This window comes from Strix uralensis, chromosome 16, assembly GCF_047716275.1.
Source record: "Strix uralensis isolate ZFMK-TIS-50842 chromosome 16, bStrUra1, whole genome shotgun sequence".
In the NCBI taxonomy this organism is placed as follows: Eukaryota; Metazoa; Chordata; class Aves; order Strigiformes; family Strigidae; genus Strix; species Strix uralensis.
In genome coordinates, this window is record NC_133987.1 from 5,215,625 (window position 1) to 5,237,258 (window position 21,634).

Consider the following 21,634-nt stretch of genomic DNA (forward strand, 5'->3'; position numbering starts at 1 on the left):
CCATTCTTGAGGTCCAAACAAATAGATTTGAAATGATTCGATTTTATTTTTGTAATTATTGCATTTGCTTTTTTTTTGAGGATGAAAACATAAATTCTGATTCAAGTTAACTTTTGAAAAAATTAAATGTGTTTCTAGGCTTCTGCAATGATTAAACGATACATTGATTTGGGAAATGCCTTGAATGCCTCTGCACTGAACGCGATCGGTACGAAATACGTGTGCCTTCTAAACGAGACCGAGTTGAATATGATAGACCCCAGCAGCCTGAAGTGAGTCAAATATTGTGATGCTCTTGGCTTCTTGCAAAAGCACTTTCCCATCAGCAAGTGCATTTTCCTTTTCTTTCCACTCACTGAAAGGAAGTCTAGGAAGCAGCTTAATATCTGCTCTGTGTCCAGGTTTAAAAGCCTGTTGTTCTCCAGCCTGCCAGGGAAGGGCTCAGATTTGCAATCAAACTCTCTTTATTGCAGCTCAGCTGACGACAGATACAGTCTGCATGTTTGCTTTTATCTAGAGGCAAAAGAGAGTTCATTAATTTAATTTAAATTCCTTCAAAAGACTGCTAAATGAAATTAATTAACTACATCTTTGCAAACACATAAACTTATCACGTGCCATCAGAGCCATCATAACTTAGAAGACCTGTCATTTTGAGCAGCAGACTGAACCATTATTTTTTCTCTTAGCTTCTCTCCATAGTTCAAAATTTATTCAGGTTGAAGATAATAAAAATTTTCCTCTTCCCAAATCTTCCTTTTTCTGCAGATTGGCATCTCTGAATCCTTCAGCCTGTTCACAGCTTACGAAGGACATCTTATACACTAAAGCAAAACGTGCTTTCTCAGACCAGCACTATTTACCTGCTTACTATGAGCTTATTGAACCATATCTGGGTATGTAAAAGAACAGTATGTTACGGGGAAAGAGAGAGGTCTTAGCCAGAAGCTGAATGGGCATCAAATACCATCTAAGATTTGGGAATTTTCAAAGCCAAGTTGTTAAAAGTTTTGGTCTTTTCCAACCTGTAGATGCCATAAAATTATTCTGGAAAGATTCTGTACCTGACTTAAAGTTGCCCAAAGCAATTGTCAGACTATCACAGGGAAAATCAAACTCGTGACTTCTGGGATAGATAAGAATTGCTAGATCCACAAGAAATCAAGCTGCTAATGCTTAATGCTTATCTCACAGTCCTTCTCCATGTCACAAAACATAGATTTTTTTTTTTTTTCTTCCCCTGTTAAGCCAATAATTTATTCACAGCCTGTGCAAACTCTTCTTACCCCTCTGTCTAATGTCTGGCATTGTCAGGGACTGGTTTAATGGCCAACACAATAACACCTCCCAGCCAAATGAAGTCACATCCGTATATTTTGCAGTTGGAACTCACTCTGTTATAGCCCCAGCCTAATACATTTTGCAGATGTCATTATAGCTCTAGCATGTAGAGGTACCCAGCTCTGCTCACCTGAGGGCTGTTCTCCATGCTCTGATATGCTTTCTCCTTTTGGTCCCAGGGGGGGCTCCTGGTGAGGATCTCAAAGCTCTAAGCAAGGACAACGTGAACATGACAGTTCATACTTTGAAGAATTTAAGAAGAGACTCTTTGCTGGTGAGCTGAATCTTGAAATTGTTTGACTCCTTGCATCTGTATTATGCTAAATAGTTGGTTTGGGTTGAGTTGTCCATTGGTGTGAATTGGGAGTCACTCCATCAAATTCAAAATGATGATAGACCATTAGAAAGTGGGGAACTGGCCTGAAACTTTTTTAAAAATGTAATTTGGAGTTGTATGTGGGTGCTAAGCCAGTCTTACTGGGGAATATCTTTAGAGCAGGCTCTCGCAGCAGTAGAGGTGGGAGCAGGGTACAGGCGTCCACTAGACTACAGTCCACAGCTCTGTGACAGATCTAATGAGAACGTTAGCAGCAATATCATCAATTTTGGAAGAAAGCCCAGTGATTTGGGCAGGGACTGGGGCCTCCACATGCATGGAGGAGACTTGTCATCGGAGGACAACAGAGATAGTCTTTGAGGAACCATCGTGTTCATTCCCCTAATCTAAGGCAAGAGTGTCCCAGCTGAAGCCACTCACCAGAAATTTGTCTTCTGTGTTCTTCACACATCTGCTAATAGAAACCTCATCAGTTCTTTGGTCAGAGGTATTATTTCCATTCCTGCATTTACATCTGTAATTCTTGCTCTTTGATTTCTCCTAGAGCCTGACACCTTCTGAGGTTCAGGGCTTGATGGGGATAATAAATCTTCGTGATCTGAAGAAATGGCAGAACCAGTCTCCCATCCGGGAGTGGGTCCAAACGCAGAAACAGTCAGAACTGGATAAACTGGATGTTGGACTCACTGGGGGAACACAAGAAGGCTACATCAACATCGTCCCACCCAAATTTCAGTGTACGTATTATGTTACAATCTCTGATTGTTGTGCTTTTAAATATTTATTTTTGGGTTACAACAAGGGTCAAAACTGCCTTATGGAAGTGCTTTCAGTTGTCTGTAGAAGAGAAGTGAGTGCACTGAGCTCAAGCGAGCGGTGGCCAAGCTGCTCTGGTCCTGCTCTCAGCAATGCTTGTGCCAAGGCCCTGCTGGCTGCTCTTGGGCCTGTTGATCTGGGCTAGTGCAGACCCCTTCCAGTGGCACTTGTGACTACCTATTCAAGCAATTCTGCCGAGGAGTCTTAAGCCTTGCTGAGCACATTCTGGGTCCAGTGGAAGAAGCCATCCCGTAATCCCACTGAGAGCATCCTCACTGGCGGGATGTCTCAACTGAGCGAGTGCTTGCAGAGCTTTTTCCTCTGCTGCGTGTCGGATCTGGGATGTGAGTTGGTGGTATTTACCGTAGGTAGAAAGGCAAAGATCTTCCTGGGATGTGGCATAAAGAGATATTCTGTATATTAACTCAATAGTTTCAATAAGGCCAAATGCCGGGTGCTGCACTTGGGCCACAACAACCCCCAGCAGCGCTACAGGCTTGGGGAGGAGTGGCTGGAGAGCTGCCAGTCAGAGAGGGACCTGGGGGGGTTGATTGACAGCTGGCTGAACATGAGCCAGCAGTGTGCCCAGGTGGCCAAGAAGACCAATGGTATCCTGGCTTGTATCAGCACTAGCGTGGCCAGCAGGGACAGGGAAGGGATCTTACCCCGGACTCAGCACTGGTGAGGCCGCACCTCGATGACTGGGTTCAGTTTTGGGCCCCTCACTCCAAAAAAGGCCGTTGAATGACTCGAGCGTGTCCAGAGAAGGGCAACGGAGCTGGTGCAGGGTCTGGAGCACAGGTCTGATGGGGAGCGGCTGAGGGAACTGGGGGGGTTTAGTGTGGAGAAGAGGAGGCTGAGGGGAGCCCTCATCAACCTCTACAACTCCCTGAAAGGAGGGTGCAGAGAGGGGGGATGAGTCTCTTGAACCAAGGAACAAGCGCCAGGACAAGAGGGAATGGCCTCAAGCTGCGCCAGGGCAGGGTTAGACTGGCTCTTAGGAAGTATTTCTTTGCAGAAGGGGTTGTTGGGCGTTGGAATGGGCTGCCCAGGGCAGGGGGGGAGTCCCCATCCCTGGAGGGGTTGAAGAGTCGGGTTGACCCAGCGCTGAGGGATCTGGTGGAGTTGGGAACGGTCGGGGTGAGGTTCATGGTTGGACTGGAGGATCTTCAAAGGCTTTTCCAACCCAGATGATTCTGTGATTCTGTGTTCTGCCCATGGGGGAACGGCTCAATCAATCATTTCTTTGCACTCATGCCCCCTCTTTTTCCTCTAGCACCGTCCTCAGCCTCTCTGGGTGCTGTGGCCATGACACTCCACCTCCTGCCTGCTCTGCTTATCACTTTCCTGATGATGTCGGTCTTGTCTTGAAAATCTTCCCTCAAGACAAAGCAAGATGAGGAGGACCAGCCTCTGACCTGCCTTGAGGCCTGTTGGGACAATGATGCCTGGGGGGTGAGGGGGTGCTCAGTGCTAGCAGGCAACTGTTATGTAGCCCAGGGTTCACTTTTAGGTACTTTTGTCTTTCAAATCACTCAAAAAAAGAAAAAAAAAAAAATATCAGTGTTCTCTCTGAAGGGAAGATTTCAGACTCTTCAGAGCACGTTCTTTGCCTTTTATACAGACCAGCCCAGGTAAGGCCCAGCCATATTACTGCAACACAAACCATGTCAGTGTTTTCCTGCATAACCCTGGTGGGTTTAAGGGTGAACAAATCAGCTGTTCTGCATGTTAACGATTACATTTCTTAATTGCCTCATCTCTTCACACTGCCAAGGCCTCTGAGTGGGAGTGAAGTTTTCTGGCTGATTGTAAATAAATAATAGAAGTAAGTAAAAAATATCAGAAGCAAATTGTGAGTTGCTGTTGTCTTCTCTTCGTTCAGACTGCCCCCACCTTTGTGTCTGCAGGTATTGGTGCAGATTAAATGGTCAGAAACCCCTGACGTGTCTGTTACTTTTCTTTTGGTGTTGACAATTCAGCCCTAGAGAGCTGAGGTTGTTCTCAGCTTCTTCATGGGGAGGTCGTAAGAGCTTTGTGTATGATTTTCAACACTTTTTTTTTTTTTTCTTTCTCCACTCATTGGGAATTTCTGTCCAAAAAAGCCTCAGTGCAGCCTGAATCCAGCCCCTGAAATTCCCCTTTTCCCCCAGGAGGAGAGCCTGCCTGCAAAGACATCATTAAACTGCATAATCCATGTTTTACAGAGCCTGGTCTGCCCTTCGCTGCAGGCTTCTGGCTGGGAAAAGACACTTGCCCACTGCTCGCAGCCCGTGGTGCTGGGCGCTGGCTGGGGTGGGAGAAAGCCCAAGGTAAGGCAGATGGTCGCCATTTGAACAGCATCCATCCCCCGAGAGAAACCTGCATTTGTTTTTTTCGTGCCTTGACTCACTCTGAACAAATGACATGCAAGAATCTCCTCAGCTTGTGGAGAATTGAAACAGTGGAAGATCTGAAAGCTGGAGGGAGAAACTCTCTTGTAGTAGAGCTATTGGAGGAGGAGACACTAAGTACTGAAAAAGCAAAAGAAGAGGAAACTTTAGATTTCAGCTAGCAAGAAAAATGACAATACACATCAAAAAACATTTGATTAGGGAAAAATAATGTTGATTGATGTTTTATTGTATAGCATTGCAACAGTAATCAAGATAAACCGTCTTCCGCTAATCATCCCTCTAACTAGGCTTCGTGTAATCTGAACAAATATTGATCAAAAATCTCCAAAGTTCATGGAACAAGTTACAAGCAGTTTAGTGGATCTCTGAGCCGCATTGCTGGGCCATATTCTGCTTCTTTTGCAACGGCCAGTAACTCAAATCCCTGAGTTGTCCCGCTGTGCCAACAGATCCCAGTGGGACTGCTTGGAAGGAAAATACTCGGTGTGAGTAAAGCTGGCAGAACCGGGCCTGCTGTGGGCATTGACGCGGTGTCAGACCAGTCGGTATTCTGGTGGTTGTAGTACATGGAGCAACTAGCTAGTAAGTGCCTGCTGGGCTGCTTTGGGCAGGAAAAATACTTGTCCTCTCACTGCCCAGCCTCAAAAATACTCAAAAATACGAAGGAAATTCTGTGCTGGTAGCAAATGGACAAACTCTACTCCTTTCCTGGGTTTCTGCTTTTCAGCAGGGAATCTGCCAGCACCGTTATTTTGCAGGATGGTGAAAATTAAAGGAGGGATCCGGTGAGTACGGCGCTGGAGGTGGTGGTGTCAGAGGAGCGCCCGCAGCAGCAAGCTTCCCACAGCCGCAGTCAGGATGGGCACGAGGCGGGAGCAGAGCCTGGATCCCGATCCTGGGTGGAGGAGACAGAATTGGGTTACCCAGCCCAACAGCACGCGTGAGCTGTGAGGGCAGCGGGGCCGCGCCGGGGCTCGGGCACGCCAGAGGATCGCACGTGTCGGGACGGTGCTCTCTGCTTCTCCGGACATCGCCCGTACCTGCACCTCAGTTACAAACTGGCCGGGAGGAGTCAGCAGGACTGAGTCTTACTTTCACCAGCGTAAAGCAGGAGTAAATCTGAGGTGTTAAAGGAACGGATGTAGCTCTGTCAGGTTAAAAGGCTTCGGGTTTTAGTGCTTTTACAGCGATGCCTAGTCAGAAATGCTGCATGCACCTAAAATAGAAGGCTGTGTCCTTGTCTTGTGAAAAATAACACCGTGTGTTGGCATTAACAGAATTACTGGGCTTTCTGCAGAGCGGCTGGGGGGTGCCATGTGCTCAGGAGGTGATGAGACACCTTGAGCTGCACGTTGCCAGACTTGAGAGCGCACGAGGCCCAGGGGCTCTAACGCCCCGTAGGGACACATCCCTGCCTGTCCAACCAGCAACTACTTGGGCTCTTGCAGTACTGAACGTGGCCAGGAAAGAAGTGGATCAGCTATCAGTGAAGCCTTCAGCCTTGCCATCGCTCCCTGAGCCTTTCCTGACTCCGAACATTCACACCTTACCAGGTTCGGGTTGCAGGTTGATATATCCACCACCTGTTGGTCTCGGTGACGCTGGCACGCCGGTGGGTGTTTCTTTAGTGGTCTCACTGCTGGTGGTGGTGGTGGAAGAGGGGCCGGGAGATGCTGGGGGGGTGTCGGTCTTGCAAGCCAATGTTGTAGTCTTGACCGTTGGGGAGACAACACCCGCTTGGGTGGAGATGGTGGAGTTGGGAGTCGGGGTGGGCTTGTGGGGAGGGAGGTTCATTTCTGTGGTGGCGGGTGCAGAGGTGGAGTTAGGGCCAAGGGCGCTGGGAGCATTGGGGGTGCTTGATGGGGGGGTGTTCTGGGTGGCAGGAGCAGGGTTGGTGGTACCCCCGGGTGCTGGGGCGTTCGTAGACACCAGCGGAGTGCTGGTGTTAACAGCTGGGTTAGTGACAATGCTGGTGGTGGTGGTGGAAGAGGGGCCAGGAGATGCTGGGGGGGTGTCAGTCTTGCAAGCCAATGTTGTAGTCTTGACCGTCGGGGAGACAACACCTGCTTGGGTGGAGATGGTGGAGTTGGGAGTCAGGGTGGGCTTGTGGGGAGGGAGGTTCATTTCTGTGGTGGCAGGTGCAGAGGTGGAGTTAGGGCCAAGGGCGCTGGGAGTGTTGGGGGTGCTCGGTGGGGGGGTGTCCTGGGTGGCAGGAGCGGGGTTGGTGGTACCCCCGGGTGCTGGGGTATTCGTGGACACCAGTGGGGTGCTGGTGTTAACAGCTGGGTTAGTGACAACGCTGGTGGTGGTGGTTCCCCGTGTGAGAGCTGGGGCAGGGACGGAGCTGGGGGAGGCCACGCTGGCATTGACAGCAGAGAGGAGGGTGGTGAGGGGGGTGGCACCAGGCGGGGGGGCCTTATTGGGGGTGACACACTGAATGGAGCAGGGGCCGGTGGTCGGAGCGGGCTGGGCAGTGGAGGTGGCAGCGGGACTCACCGCAGCACTGGGGGTGTAAGAGCGCGGGGGAGTGGTGTCAGGGGGGGTCGAGCTGGTAGCGCTTGGGGTGGAGGTCTGGGGGGGGCCAGTGCTTGATTTAGCTGTAGGGTGGCTGCTACTGGCAATAGGGGTGGGGAGGGTGGTGGGTGTGGGGGTGACACTGGCCGAGGTTGAGGGGGGAGGGTGGGGGGTTGTCCCAGGCTCCTCTGTCCCCCCTTGCAAGCCAATTCCCAGTTCACAGTCCAGTTCCCGCTGGGACTGTCGCTTCACCCAGCGCATCACCACCGTCTCGTTTTCAGCTGCCTTCAGGTAAGGGAGGTTTTCCCCAAGCAGGTTTTTCACATCCGTGACACTGAGTTTCTGCAATACACGTACAACATCATCTCGTTCGTCCTCACAGCCAGCACCGCCACAAAGCGCTTTTGTAACGGCACGGCACAGCAAGTAATAACTTCCAAAAGAAAACTTAAAATGGTAAAAAAATAGAGACTTGGTGATCTGATGGGGCTCTGGCCTCAAACCCCACCGCTCAGCCCTCGACTAGCCCTGCCCTTCAGCGGGGAAAAGAGCAGTGGTACCAGGGACATACCTGCAGTTCCTCAGGATTTAGGGCAAGAAAGGTGTCCATGTCCATGTTAATGCCAGCTTTAGCCAAATCCTTCAGGTCCTTTGCTGGAGCTCCACCTTAAAGAAAACATATGGGGCAACGTGCAAACACTCCCACCCCTTTTTGGGGGATCTGGAGGCTGATAGAGGTGTCTCTGGTGTGTTCCCCAGCCAAGGAAGAGGTATCCAACCTCTGTTGGTGTGGGAAGGAGGGCAAAGGTGGAAACACCTACCCAGGTACGGCTGAATCTGACAATAATACACTCTGGTGGTGCCAGCCTGGCCAGCAAAGGCCTCCCGGGCTTTTCTGTAGAGTTGGTCCTTCTTGGTTTGAGAGCAAGAAGAAATATTTAATTGTCCAGCAACCCTGGGGAGAGGGAGGGTCTCAGGTTAGAGCCAGGGGGCACCACCCCAAACACCAACCAAAGCCTTTTTGTGGGCAGGGGGAGGTGAGTGGTCTGTCCCTGCCTGTGGTGTGGGTGGCTCGGGCAGGAGCTGGGAGCAGGATGCGGCCACCCCACCATGGAGCGGGCAGAGCCCAAATGGAGGTGGGAGTCTTCCCCTGTGTTCCCAGGGGCCTCACAGGGCTGAAAAACATCCCTAAAAAGCACCTTACCTGATTTCTTCTGGAGAGATTTCTTCAATCTGCTCCTCTTGCAGATCACACAGGTCCCTGCCACCGATTTTCTGAAGCAAGGACCCGGTCAAGGTGCCCCCCAGGGCCAGGTACCTGCTGAGCAGCTGCTGGACCTGGGAAACACAATTCCCATGGTTGCACGCAGGCAGGGGAGGAAGATGCTCCGGGTGGAAAAGTGTGTGAGTTGCAAAGCCACCATGCTGCCCTCGGGCACAGTCTTTGCCCCGGAGCTGGCCTTGGGCACCGAGCAGCCCAGCTTTGGGTTGAGCAATGCCTCTCCCCCGTGGGTTTACCTGGGGAGGCTCCCACGCGCCATCCGAGGGGTCGAGCAGGGCTGAGAGCGTGTCGCTGGACGTCACCATCCACCGGCTGATCTCCACCGCCGTGTACTGCCGGGACAGTGGCCCCAACACCTTCAGCTGCTTCTCTGGGATCACCGATGTGTAAATCTGTAGTGCCAGGCCAGTGGGGCAGAAAAAGAGGGTCAAGGAAGGGAAAAGAAGGCAGAAACAGGCACAAAGGGCCCATTCTGGTGCCATCATCCCCACAGCCGGCGCTGCCCATCCCGGAGCGTGCCCACAATAACAGGGGCGGGGGGCTGCGTGGGGGCTCCTGCCCTGTGTCACCCATCACCTGCTCCAGTTTTTTTTTCACGACCAGTTGGTATTCCACGGGGAGCGGCTCTTGCAGCAGAGGCCCCAGGTTTGCTTTTAAAAACTCATTGCTCAGGCACAGGTCGAACTGCTCGCTGGTGGTGTAGTCGATGAATAAGAAGGAGTCGAAGTCGGTGCTGGCTGTCAAGGGTGTGGACAGGCAGCCTGTGGGCAGGGAGGGCATGTCAGGCCTTTCCTCCCTTCCTGCCTGGCCCTGGTCCTGCCGGAGCCCCTCAGAAGAGCCCCAGTGAACGAACAGGGAATCACAATAACGCAGCTCAAGCAGGACTGCGAACCACCCTCCCACCCCCTGGCTCCCCAGCCCCTGCAGCTGCCTTATTCATGTTCATCCCTTCAAGTTATTCCTGAAGAACCTGGTGCTGTTTCTTCAGGCCATGCACGCTTTGTCAGGCAATTAAAAATGCTCCAGTAAGGTCAACTCTTCCCCTTGTCATCCCCATGAGTATCCTCTGCTCTTGCAGCCTCTTCCCCTGCCCAGGAGATTTCTCCCCACCCGGCTCCTTCCCAGCTGCCGTATTCCTGCTCCCAGTTAAAAGCAGACACCCCAGTATGCTGTAAGGACATTTCCTCCGTGTCCCTGGTTTATGGGAATCCCACAGCTTTCTGCCTGCTCCTGTCCCTCTCCCCAGGGGCACCCAGATGCTGATCAGCCTGGGGGTGTTTTTCTCCCCTGAACTGGTGGTGAAGGGGAACTCTCACCGTCTGCGTCTGCGTTCCGCTTCTGCCTGGGCTGAGATGAAGCTGATGCTGCTGCAAAGGCCCGGAGGAGGGTCAGGGCCTTCTCCCGCTGGGAACGTCCCTGGCTGCCGTACGTGGCCACGATGCTCCTGCTGAAAGCCTCCCGCGCTGCCTGCCCAGGGATGGGGGGGGCAAGAGGGTGCTGGGTCCCACAGCCTCAGGGCTGGGCTGGCTGAGGGGCAGCTCGCCCCAAGGTCTGGAGTAGGGGGCTTACCTCAGCCACCAAGCTCAGCGTGGTCTTGTTCAAAGCCAGCACCAGTGGCCCCAGATTTTGCAGAGTCTGTAAATCCCAGCTTGAAGGATCCCTGTGGCCATCAGGAGAGGGACCAGCTCAGCATCCTCATGGGCTACACCATCCCTCCTGCTCATCGCCCACCCCCCTAAGAGCAGATGAAGGCTCCTTACCCATACACTGTGCCCCCGCCAAGGAGCACGGCGTTGAGAGCGTCCCGCTGGGTCCCCGTCAGCTCTGGGCAGAGCTTCAGGTTCTCCAGGACACCAGGGTCTGAGGCCGTGATGGTCTCTGGCTCCATGTCACATACCAGCGCCCCGAGGCTGCCGAGCTGCTCCGGGCTCAGGCGGCTGCTCCTCACCCCCTGGCAGAGACAAACCAGCCCTCGTACAGGGGTGTGGGGGACCAGAGCCACCCCCAGCTTGGCCCCCACTCACCAGGCAGGCCAGTGCCCCACGCAGCAGCCCTGTCCTGCGGGCTGAGCCCCTGGGCAGCAGGTCGAGGTTCCCGCGGGAAGCCCGGGCGTAAAAAGCTCCACAGGTCTCACTGCGCACCTCAGTCGAGCTGCGGGGAGGAACAGGGTGAAGGGCTCCTCGTATCCACGTAGGAGATCTTTAATGTTGGTTTTTGTGGTCATGGGGAAAGTAGTTTTAAATTGTTTCTCTCTTCTGAGCAATGAGCTGCTGAGTTGCACAGGGCTGGGGGGGCTCCTCTTACTCTGGGGAGGATGTCTAGGGCGCAGCACCCCATGTCCCCCATGCACCCCATGCCCTGGCCTCAGCCTCGGTGAGGAGAGGACTGAGGAGTCTGCAGGGCTGGAAATGCCCCGTGCGGGTATGCAAGTGTCATTTTGGTAATACTCTTCTCCCACACAGAGCTCCTGCGTGCCCCGGGGAGCACCAGGGCCATGCTGCTGAGCACTGGATGGTGTCATTCAGCACCAAAACCACAGCCCTGTGCCGCCCTCGATACTCACTCAAAGAAGAGCAGCAGGTCTGGCGGGTACCTGCCAAAATCAGCAGTCAGGTTCTTGGCAGCGAGCAGCCTGGCCAGGCAGGAGAGCTGGGCAGAGAGAGGCCAAGCAGTCAGAACCCCTTCGCCCCAGCACCCCCCGGCTCCCTGTGCCCCGCGAGGTTTGCACCCCCCTGCTCCTGCCCCTGCTCACCTGGGCACTGCTCAGCTCCTCTGTTTTGTTTTGCAGTCCCTGGGCAAACTCGAGGACAGCAGCAGCGGGCAGGTCACTGGCTGGGATGCACTGGAAACCTTGCAGGATGGAGGCTGAGAGGCTGCGGTGGGGGAGGCACGGCTGCGTTTCACCACCCGCTTCAGCTCCCCAGCACCCCGGGGAGGATGAACCCCCCCTTATTCCCTTGGGAAATTCCCACAGCTGGGCTGGTGGCGGAGGTGCCCACCATACCCCGGGCTTTGGGGGAGGGAGAAACCAGCAGAGCCTGGATTTTGGCTCAGGGGAGGCTCCCGTTGCATCTGCGTCAGCCCCTTTAGAAAGGAAATTCCTGGTGTGTTTGTGCTACAACAAAAGCCAACGCAACTGGACTCCCAGCCTGGGTGCCAGCACCAGAACCAGCTGCACAAGGCTGTAAATCCTCTCCAGCCCCCGTGACCTGTCACAGCAGCTGTGACAGGGATGTGGGGAGAAATCCACCCACACCAGCACCAGCCCCACTGTTTGCACCCCTCTGAGACCCCCCCCAGCTCGTCACAGAGCCCATCAGGGGCCGGTACTTACTCAGTGTGTTGCTCTGTGGCAGACAGGACAGCTCCAATGAGCAGAGCAGCCTGGAGAGGAGGATGAGGGATGCTCAGCCCCAGCAAGGGATGGGAAGAAGGTTTTGAAACCCAGCGACCAGGATCTGACTGCAGGCAGCTGAGAACTGCAGCAGCCCCGAGGCTGCCCTGGGTTACGCGTGGGGACAAAAGCCACCACAGCCACTGTCAGGAGTTGCGACCCTTCAACAGCGGGTCTGTCCCTGCTTCCCCTGAGCTGGGGGGGGGGATGTTTGTCAGGTTTAGGGTCTCAGCCCTTGATTTGGGAGCAGGGCAGGGAGGCTGCCAGGCAGCAGGATGGGCCAGGGCTGCACAGGGGGCCAGTAGGGAGGTGATGGCTTTGCCTCCCTGGAGCTGAGGACTGGGGGAACGGCAGCAGCTCTGCTGCTCCCGGCACCGGCTGCGAGGTTTCGGCAAAGCCCCGGAGTATTCGGGGCCACGGGAGCAGCTGGTGGTGACTCACCGCTGCGGCTTTCGCGAGGTCCACGGAGAAACCTGCAACGAAGCGGGAGCGGGTTATAAATCATACTGGCGGTCGGGGGCTGTTGTAAAGCAGCTCCAGGTTTAAAATCTGGGAAGGGCCTTTTCTTTGCCAATTTAATAATGTTTAGGAAATGCTGCCGAACGCTACGCAGAGAGCAGCCCCCGTAACACCCTGCAGCCAGCACGGGCAACCTGGGGGGTGCCTCAGGGTGGGTTTAGGAGACAAAAAATGATAAATCTGCCCCTGGAAATCTGTCTGCGCAGATTTCTAACGCGGTGCTGGCTGCAGTGGGGAAAAACTCCCACTGCCTGTGGATGCTGACGGGAGCACGAGGCAGAGCGCAGGGAGTGCTAAAGCCGAGCAGGGAATAAAAAGCAGCACAGGCTGGAGCATCCCTAGTGCTGGGGGGGCGGGGAAGGTGTTCCTGGGGCAGGGTCAGCTTTAGGGGGACAAGATGGAACTCACGGAGACAGAGAGCGATGGCTGCTGGGGCTGCCTGCACCATGCTGCCTGTGCCGGGGCTTCGTCCTGGGCGCGGATGGGAGCCGTGTCCCACGCTCTGGGATGGGGCTGGCTGCTGGCTGGGCTGGGGAAGGGGCCGGGGGGTCCTGTGGCCGAGTCCCTTGTCCGATGCTGAAGCTGGAGCTGTGGGAGTTCGGTGCTCAGAGCGCCCAGCCCGTGCTCTGTGAGAGTCCGCACAAACCCCCCGCAACCGAGGGAGAGATTTAAAATCCCATCTAACAGAAAGCAGAATATCATTCTCCATCCATTATTAAAAGAAACTCTACAATAAATTGTCCTCTCTGACACCCAGAGCCCTGCTCCCACCTGTGCCCTGAAGAAACAGGGTCCCTCTCCATCCCCCAGCTCCATACAGGACCACACCAGCACAGACTGGGAGCAACCCAGTGGAGGAGAATGCGCAGGTGTTACCCTCCCCCTGTACCCAACTCCACACCCCTCAGCTAGAAACCCCCCGTAGAAAATAAATCCCCACTCTAGAAATGCCATCGATGGGCTGCTCAGCGCCGCCCAGAGCAATCTTGGAACTAGATGCGAATCATTTTTCCGCTAAGTCTCCTGATGTTCCCTAAATCCCACCGGTGGCCTTGCCGAGTCACTCTCCGTCCGGGGGATTTGGCTCAACGATGAAGATTTGGCGCCGCTCGGCCGGGGAAGGTGCTCACCCACCCGCTCTGGCCGGGGATGGGCAGCGCCGGGGACGACTTGGCACTTATCTGCTGCGGGGTGGGGATGTTGCTCTGAAAACGGGGTGTGACGGGGCAGTTTCCCAACAGTGTTTTGTAAAGCTGCTTTCTCTCTCGGTTTTGGGTTTGTTTTGTTTTTTTTTTTCTCCTTTGTAAAGGGTCACTTTGAACTTTGGGGCAAGTGAGTTAAATCCTCTGGTTTGGTAATTTCTGTGCTCTTGGTGGAGACAAAGGTCCTCCCAGTTAGTTAAAAACCTTTGAGCACTTCAGGGGTATATTTTATCAGGCAACTCTGGTGCAGAAGAGATGAGTCCTCAGCAATGGGCTCAGCACCCCTCCGGGAGGTGCTTCCCTCATGCCCATCCTTTTGCCTTGACCACAGACAATCCCATTCCTTTTTTTACAGCTTTCTCCCTGGAATTTCTGATCCTGCTCTGAAACACCATCCAGAACATGCTGTGAAGAAGGAGACCCAAAGAGAAAGGAAGCAAAGCCTTTGCAAGGCTGTGGGATGAAAGCCCGGAGGAACCTGATGCTGTGCAGCAGCAAATGTTACGTGAGCATTTATCCTGGGAAAAGGGAAGGGCGAGAGCAGTTGCCTGGGCCGGCTGCACCACCCGCTCGGCCGGATTTGGGGGCATCGAACCTTTACAAAGGGTCCCCGGAGCCGCCGGCGCAGCGCTGAGCGGGGTTTGCCATCCCCCGGTGCTCCGGGAACGCGTCCCTGTCCCCCACCGAGCAACCGGTCCTGCAGCACCAAGGCTTGGGCAACGCCCGCGGGTGTTTCTGGTTTCTATTTTGGAAGGATTTACTGTAAAAATAGCTCTTGTTGGAGCGGTAAAATTACAGAAACTTGTTTGTTATGAGGTTGCTGGTGGGACACGGCCCCTGCCGCGGGCTCGCTGGCCAGAGGTGGCTGGAGCGGGTGGGCAGGGCCATGTCGGGGCCCCTTTGCGGGTCACTGCGTCCACCGTGTCCCTGCAGAGCTTCAAACTGGCCCCGAAACAACCCCAGGAGGAGCCGGCACAGGAGCATCCACCCCAAACCCGAATGGGCCAGGCAGCCTCTCCCCACGCCCCTTCCCACGGGGGCCTCGGCGGGTCGGTGGGCTCCAACTCCCTGCGCTGGGCGGGCTGGAAACGCTCCCTCCTCTTAACCAACTGATCTCTGCCCTTGCCAGGTTTATAATCTTTAAAAATCTCACAACCCGAAGGCTGCAAATAAGTCCCTTGGGTCTTCGCTCACTTTTCCAGCTGCTCCAACCCGAAGAATGACCATTGATGTACAGGACTTATATAGAAATTGTGTGTGGTGGCAGCTTTCCCTATGCACCCCCTAAACACCGGCAGCCCTGGGGCTGCTCCCCCACCTCCTTGCCAGGGAAAGCTGCCGTCTTTCAAAATTAGGGTTTTTTTCTGCCTCTGCTCTTTGGTTCAGGACAATCCCAGCCGCTGGGGTGGGCAGCAGGCAGGGACAGGCAGGGGAAGGGCCGGGGCCATGGCATCTGCCCCAGCCACCTCGGGCATCCCTGGTCATCTGTGTCAGAGTTACTAAATCTGGGAGGGCTTTCGGGTAGATAACCCGGGTGGTTTTGGCCAGGGGACTTTCGGCAGGGCGAGGGTGAGAGCTGGTGCTCACACAACAGGTTGGCCAGGTTGGAGCTCTGGGGCTGGTCCCGCTGCGCCGGTCTGGGCTCATTCCTGGAAGCCTCCAGCACCGGCCCCGCTGCAGCACCGGTGTGGATTGAGAGACCAGAGGGTGAACTGCAGGCTACACAGGTAATGGTTTACTACGGTAACGTCCAACAAGAAATAAGGGTTATCACAAGCTGTACAGAACGTCACGAGACACATAACCCATCGCAAACCCACCCCGGTCTGAATGCACGAGTGGGTTCACAGACAATGCAGCAAATGGCCCCGTGGTAGCGATGGCAGAGAGGAGGGAGCGGGGCTGGATGTGGAGGGGACGTGGAGGGGAGCCGGGAAGGGCGCCTGGAAAACACCTCTCTGCAGGGTGAGGAAAAGATCTCTGGTTCCCACAGTGTTGGGTAAAAGTGCGACACAATGAAGGCTGAGGGGTGGTGTGGGGGGTTGATGCGGGGCGAGCGCTGGGTGGCAGCCCCCCAGCATTGATCAGTGTCCCCTTGTGCGTGGGCACTGGCGTATCCCCACAGCCAAGGGCAGCCTCGTCCCAGACGTGTCCCCTGTCGCGCAGCAGGGACCGTTCCCACAGCGGGGGCTGCAGGAGGGGAAGGCTGAGTCCTGCCTCTGATGCTGCAAATCTCACCCGTCACCTTCCCAGACCTCTTGTGCACGTCACTCACGTTCATTCTTTGGCAAACAGGTTCATGGTGTTAATTTACAGCTTCGGGACCCACCTGTGGCTGCCTCTCCCCTCCTCGGCCACTCCTGGGAGGTGGGACAGGGCCTGGGAGGAAGGAGACAGATCCCTGCTCCTCCAAACCCCTCTGAGCCCTCTGCCACCAGCTCATGAGCCCACCGTCCCCGTTCGGTGCCTGTCCCCACCCTGCAGTGGCTGGCAGCACCTCCCACCAAGCCACGAAAGTGAGGTGACGGCCACCTCATCCCCAGCCATGTGCCACAGCACACTGAGCTCGCACCCACCAGCACCCGGGGATGCATGGGATGGGCAATGCAACACCCCACAGGGTTTCGGTGACCCGCCCGGTGCGTTCACCCACAAGGAGAGGGCTGTGCCATTTTATTCCCCCTCAGGGTAGGAATATTAGTTGCGTGAAACCACTGTCAGGTGCATTTTAAATGGGACAGGGCTTGTGGGAGGACAATAACTCTGCTGATGTGGCGGCTCGGTGCTGGATACCCCTGGGATCTGTATGCAATGGGCTCCAGCCACCTCTCTCCCTCCCCAGCCCACGCCAGCCACCCATCTCTCTTCATTTTCTAAACATCCTCCGCGGGCTGCAGAGGATGAGCAGGATGGGAAGGAGAGAGTGAAGCAGCACATCGCCGACCGGCAAAGCAAGGGCACTTCCAGAGAAAAACCTCTTGGCATCTTGCAAAGCTGAGCACCAGCAGGACAGCCGAGCTCCTTCCCACTCTTCTCAGTCCTTCCTCTCAGCTTCAACCATTTCCTTGGCCACTCTCATGCTCCAGAGCCCTCCCAAACTGCCCACCCGAAGGATCTGCCCCCGCTGCGGACACCCCTGCAGCAACCTGCTAGCAAGGAGCCATGCGACAGGACCAAAGCATGATACTTATTCCCCCTCGTCTGGGTAAAGCAGAAAGGGGCTTGTGTCTTCTGAGCTGTCTCAGCAGGGGTTACATCCACACCCAGGATAAAAGTGGGTGCTAGGAAAAGGCAATGCTAGTAGAAGGAATAATAAGATCTATTAAAAAAGCTTTAGGCTGCTATCTGACCACAGAAATACTAAAAATACACTCATTTCCGAGACCACCCGTATTTCAGAACTGCTAAAAGACTAGATTCTTCTCATAGAAATTTGAAAAAAGTTTAAAACCCATTCGTATCAACTCACTCGCCTTCACCAAACCTTTAAAAAAAACCACACGTGGGCTGAGGCAGGAAGGAAAGCATGTGGGCAGGGACGGGCAGGCAGCACGTCCTCGGTGGCAGGCAGGGACCTCTCCTGCACTGAGCAAAACACCTGGGGCTGCCCTGGGACTAGCAGGGGACTGTCAGTGTCCCCGGGCTGCACTTCAGCCCCCTCCCCAATCCCCCATCTCCCCCACAACACGTGTGCCTGTGAGCGCAGCAGGCTGGAGCGAAGGGAGTGGGAACGGGGGACACGGACACACAAGCTGCAGCCAGGATGCTCTCCCCGCCCTTTGCTGGGCTGTATTTTAGCATCCCAGCGCTGAGGGTTTGTGGCTACGTCCATCATGCTCACGGCAAACACGGTGTCCGCGCTGCGCCCCAGCCCCGAGACAGGCACGTAAAGCTTTGGGGTCACTCTAAGCTGGTACGTGACACACTGACTCTGCTGCGGAGGCCCACAATTAGGAAAGGGGCATCCAGTGGCCAGATGGATGATGTGTAACATTAAAAAATAAACCCATCCTAATTGCTGCTAAAATCTGCCTAATCCCAGCCCCAGAAGTGAGGGAAGCCATGGCATACGGAAAGTGCAGATGTGGAGTCAGCGCTGGGCTCCGCGGGGACCCACTGGGACAAAAATGGGAGCGTCGGGCTGGAAATGCAGAGACGTGGTTTGTGCTCACTCCAGAGCCCACTCGGCCAACCACTGCTCGCACTGGGCTCGCTGCTCCTCCGTCTCCGGGCTCTTGGCTTCACTCAGTGCCTCCTCTCCTTCACCACCAACCATGGCTTCCTGGCTCTCCTCCTCCTCCCGTTTCTGCAGCATCTGGTCCTTCAGCTCTTGGATGGTCTCATCCAGCCGGTGAGTGACGTGGTGGGGCACCCAGTTGCAGTCCATGGCGGTGACGAAGGGGTCGGGCGCGCAGACCTCAATGAGCTCCTTGCCAGTGGGGATGCGCAGGTAGTAGGCGTGGAGCATCATCCTGTAGGGACTGTTGTCCTTCTTGTGGCTATAGGTGAAGTCCCCCACGATGGGGTGGCCGATGGCGCTGCAGTGAACCCGGAGCTGATGAGTCCGCCCTAGGGGGACAGCGGGAGGGATCGGGGACACAGGTTACCCCTGAATCCCTCCTCGAGGGCACAGTGCTGCGAGGTAACAACGCACCTTGGCTCTTGGCTCCACTCAGCCCTTTCAAGGCTGTTTTTTACTGTGCTGCCATAGAATCACAGACTGGTTTGGGTTGGAAGGGACCTTAAAGATCATCCAGTCCCACCCCCCAGCCACAGGCAGGGACACCTTCCACTAGCCCAGGTTGCCCAAAGCCCCGTCCAGCCTGGCCTTGGACCCTTCCAGGGAGGGGGCAGCCACAGCTTCTCTGGGCAACCTGTGCCAGGGCCTCACCACCCTCACAGGGAAGAATTTCTTCCTTAGATCTGATCTAAATCTCCCCTCTGTCAGTTTAAAACTGTACCCCCTGTCCTATCCCTACACCCCCGATCAAGAGTCCCTCCCCCCTTTCCTGTAGCCCCTTTAAGTACTGGGAGGCTGCTTTAAGGTCTCCCCAGAGCCTTCTCTTCTCCAGCTGAACCCCCCCAACTCTCTCAGCCTGTCCTCACAGGGGAGGTGCTCCAGCCCCCAGAGCATCTTTGTGGCCTCCTCTGGCCCTGCTCGAGCAGGTCCGTGTCCTTCTGATGTTGGTGCCCTCAGAGCTGGACCCAGCACTGCAGGGGGGTCTCACGAGAGCGGAGCAGAGGGGGAGAATCCCCTCCCCCTTGACCTGCTGCCCACACTGCTCCAGATGCAGCCCAGGACATGGTTGGCTTTCTGGGCTGTGAGTGCACATTGACAGCTCACAGTCAGTTTTCCACCCACTAACACCCCCAAGTCCTTCTCCTTGGGACTGTTCTCAATCCACTCCTTGCTCAGCCTGGATTTGTGCTTGGTATTGCCCCGATCCATGGGCAGGACCTTGCATTTGGGTCGGGGCAATCCTGTGCCACCATGCTGCAATCGAGACACAGGGCTGCAGGCTCAGCTCCCGCGGCAGCACCTCTGCTGCCTCTGCCTGCCCAGCCTCAGCGGCCCCCGCGCCACCCCGGCCCCCGGCTCCCACCTGTCAGCGGCTGCAGCAGCACTTTGGTTACGGGGTCTCCGCTGTAGGACCCGTGCTCGAGCACGATCAGCTCCGACTGGCAAGGTTTGGGATTTTCACAGCCTGCAACAAGATCCGAAGGGGGGTCAGCTCCACCCCCAGCACGGCCCGGGGGTCTGGGCAGCGCAGGCAGGGCACGGAAGCCACTAACCCTCCGTCCCATCGATGCACATCATGTGGGTCATGCCCTCGGTCGTGTTCTTCCCTATGGCGTAGCGGATCGTCATCCGGCTCTGCCCGACGTGGCCCCTGACCTGCAGGGCAGAAATTCTGTTTGCAAACCCAGCCCTGGCACTCACAGAACCACAGAACCACCTCGGTTGGAAAAGCCCTTGAAGCTCCTCCAGTCCAACCATGAACCTCACCCTGACCATTCCCAACTCCACCAGATCCCTCAGCGCTGGGTCAACCCGACTCTTCAACCCCTCCAGGGATGGGGACTCCCCCCCTGCCCTGGGCAGCCCATTCCAACGCCCAACAACCCCTTCTGCAAAGAAATACTCCCTAATAGCCAGTCTAAACCTTCCCTGGTGCAACTTGAGGCCATTCCCTCTTGTCCTGGCGCTTGTTCCTTGGTTCAAGAGACTCATCCCCCCTCTCTGCACCCTCCTTTCAGGGAGTTGCAGAGGGCCATGAGGTCTCCCCTCAGCCTCCTCTTCTCCAGACTAAACCCCCCCAGTTCCCTCAGCCGCTCCCCATCAGACCTGTGCTCCAGACCCTGCACCAGCTCCGTTGCCCTTCTCTGGCCACGCTCGAGTCATTCAATGGCCTTTTTGGAGTGAGGGGCCCAAAACTGAACCCAGTCACCGAGGGGTGGCCTCACCAGTGCTGAGTCCGGGGTAAGATCCCTTCCCTGTCCCTGCTGGCCACGCTAGTGCTGATACAAGCCAGGATACCATTGGCCTTCTTGGCCACCTGGGCACACTGCTGGCTCCTGTTCAGCTGGCTATCACTCCTCACCAGCGCCAGGATGACAAGAAGCAAAGGCCAAGTCACTTCACCTAAGTGAAGACTTCACCTACAGCCATTTAGCAAAACCAGATGATAAGTCCAGAAGCAGGACTTAGCAGCATGGGCTTACCAGGGCAAGATAAGCTTTGGTCACCAGCCGGTCTTTAAAACACTTGTAGGCGCTTCCCGCTGCCGCTTTGTTGAGTGCGACGCACAGGGCCCCGCTGGTGGAGAAGTCGAGCTGGTGGCAGAACCTGGGGAGGAGACGGGAGGCAGAGGAGCATCCCCGGGCCCTCGGGCCACGTCCCCCCGGCCCTCCTGGGCAGGACACGGCCCGCTTCGGTCCCTGGCCGCTCACCTGAAGCCGTAGTAGGTGTCGGGGTCAGCCAGCTCGGGGAAGCGGTACTTGAGCTGGCTCTGCAGGGTCAGCGTCTCGTACCACATCTTGCTGTCGATGCGGATGTCCCAGTGCTTGTTGACCACGATGAAGTCGGAGCTCTGGTACAGGATGGACAGGTTGTCGATGGTGCCCGGCTCCATGGCCAGCGCCCTGCGGGGAGCGTCAGGGGGAATCAGGGGGTCAGCGGGGCGGGAAGAGCCCCCAGCCGCAGGCTGTGCACCCCGGGGACGGGCACAGCACCCCGAGGATGGGCACAGCACCCCGGGGACGGGCACAGCACCCTGGGGATGGGCACAGCACCCCGGGGGGGACAAGAGGACCCAAGAGAGAGAGGGCAGGGAGCCGGGCCCGGTGGTGGGGTACCCCCGGTAGGACTGGGGATGTACCGGTGCTGCAGCGGTACCGGTGTCCCACCGCACAGGTCCCGGGGTGACACCGACGTCCCTCCGCACAGGTCCCCCAGCCTTACCGGTGTCACCCTGTGCAGGTCCCACAGCGCTACCGGTGCTGCGACCGTGCCGCGCCAGTGCCCACGCAGCCCCGCGGCCGTGCCGGTGTCACACCGCCCAGCTCTGCCGCTGTCCCGGTGTCACGCGTGGAGGCTCCGTCCCCGTCCCTGTGTCACGCGTGGAGGCCCCGCAGACGCACGGGGCTTGGCCGATCCAGCCCGACGGCGGGGCTCGGCCTTTCCCCCTCTCCTGCCGCCACGCACGGCGGAGGGGTCACGGGACACGGCGGAGGGGACGCGGCGGAGGGGACGAAGCCCCCCCCCCACGCCCCGCACCGCCCTGCAGCGCCGTCCCCGGGCCGGGCCGGGCGGGGCGGCGAGCGGCTACATCG

General features: G+C 56.2%; 3 protein-coding genes across 6 annotated transcripts in view; 1 reads left to right on the plus strand and 2 right to left on the minus strand.

Moving 5' to 3' along the window:
* MSLN (mesothelin) overlaps positions 1 to 4,436 on the plus strand; it is a 44,618-nt gene extending 40,182 nt beyond the window's left edge. For both annotated transcript variants that reach the window (XM_074885856.1, XM_074885855.1), the window contains exons 30-34: positions 139 to 272; positions 769 to 896; positions 1,521 to 1,615; positions 2,223 to 2,415; positions 3,771 to 4,436. In XM_074885856.1, coding sequence (XP_074741957.1) covers positions 139 to 272; positions 769 to 896; positions 1,521 to 1,615; positions 2,223 to 2,415; positions 3,771 to 3,865 — 645 coding nt within the window. In that variant the 3' untranslated portion in view covers positions 3,866 to 4,436. The remainder of the gene's footprint in view (positions 1 to 138; positions 273 to 768; positions 897 to 1,520; positions 1,616 to 2,222; positions 2,416 to 3,770) is intronic.
* A 1,222-nt stretch (positions 4,437 to 5,658) lies between these two features.
* Positions 5,659 to 13,047, minus strand: LOC141950928 (mesothelin-like protein). The gene is made up of 17 exons (XM_074886432.1): positions 13,008 to 13,047; positions 12,522 to 12,553; positions 12,021 to 12,070; positions 11,439 to 11,559; positions 11,250 to 11,335; positions 10,711 to 10,837; positions 10,447 to 10,637; positions 10,256 to 10,346; positions 10,003 to 10,153; positions 9,263 to 9,447; positions 8,923 to 9,078; positions 8,609 to 8,742; positions 8,226 to 8,359; positions 7,976 to 8,070; positions 7,161 to 7,746; positions 6,441 to 6,842; positions 5,659 to 5,785 (listed from the first exon to the last, which is right to left on the minus strand). The coding sequence occupies exons 1-17, from the start codon at positions 13,045 to 13,047 to the stop codon at positions 5,703 to 5,705; spliced, it is 2,664 nt and encodes an 887-aa protein (XP_074742533.1). The 3' UTR covers positions 5,659 to 5,702.
* A 2,467-nt stretch (positions 13,048 to 15,514) lies between these two features.
* On the minus strand, positions 15,515 to 21,629 carry RPUSD1 (RNA pseudouridine synthase domain containing 1). Of its 3 annotated transcripts, none has more exons than XM_074886106.1 (6): positions 21,264 to 21,629; positions 20,753 to 20,892; positions 20,525 to 20,648; positions 19,595 to 19,697; positions 19,405 to 19,506; positions 15,515 to 18,370 (listed from the first exon to the last, which is right to left on the minus strand). In XM_074886106.1, exons 2-6 carry the CDS (start codon positions 20,836 to 20,838, stop codon positions 17,970 to 17,972), a joined length of 816 nt encoding a protein of 271 aa, XP_074742207.1. In that variant the 5' UTR covers positions 20,839 to 20,892; positions 21,264 to 21,629; the 3' UTR covers positions 15,515 to 17,969. The 3 variants fall into 3 exon arrangements, with proteins under 3 accessions (XP_074742207.1, XP_074742204.1, XP_074742206.1); XM_074886103.1 differs by having other exon boundaries at positions 20,753 to 20,944; XM_074886105.1 differs by having other exon boundaries at positions 20,753 to 20,944; positions 21,181 to 21,629.
* Positions 21,630 to 21,634: the final 5 nt, after the last annotated feature.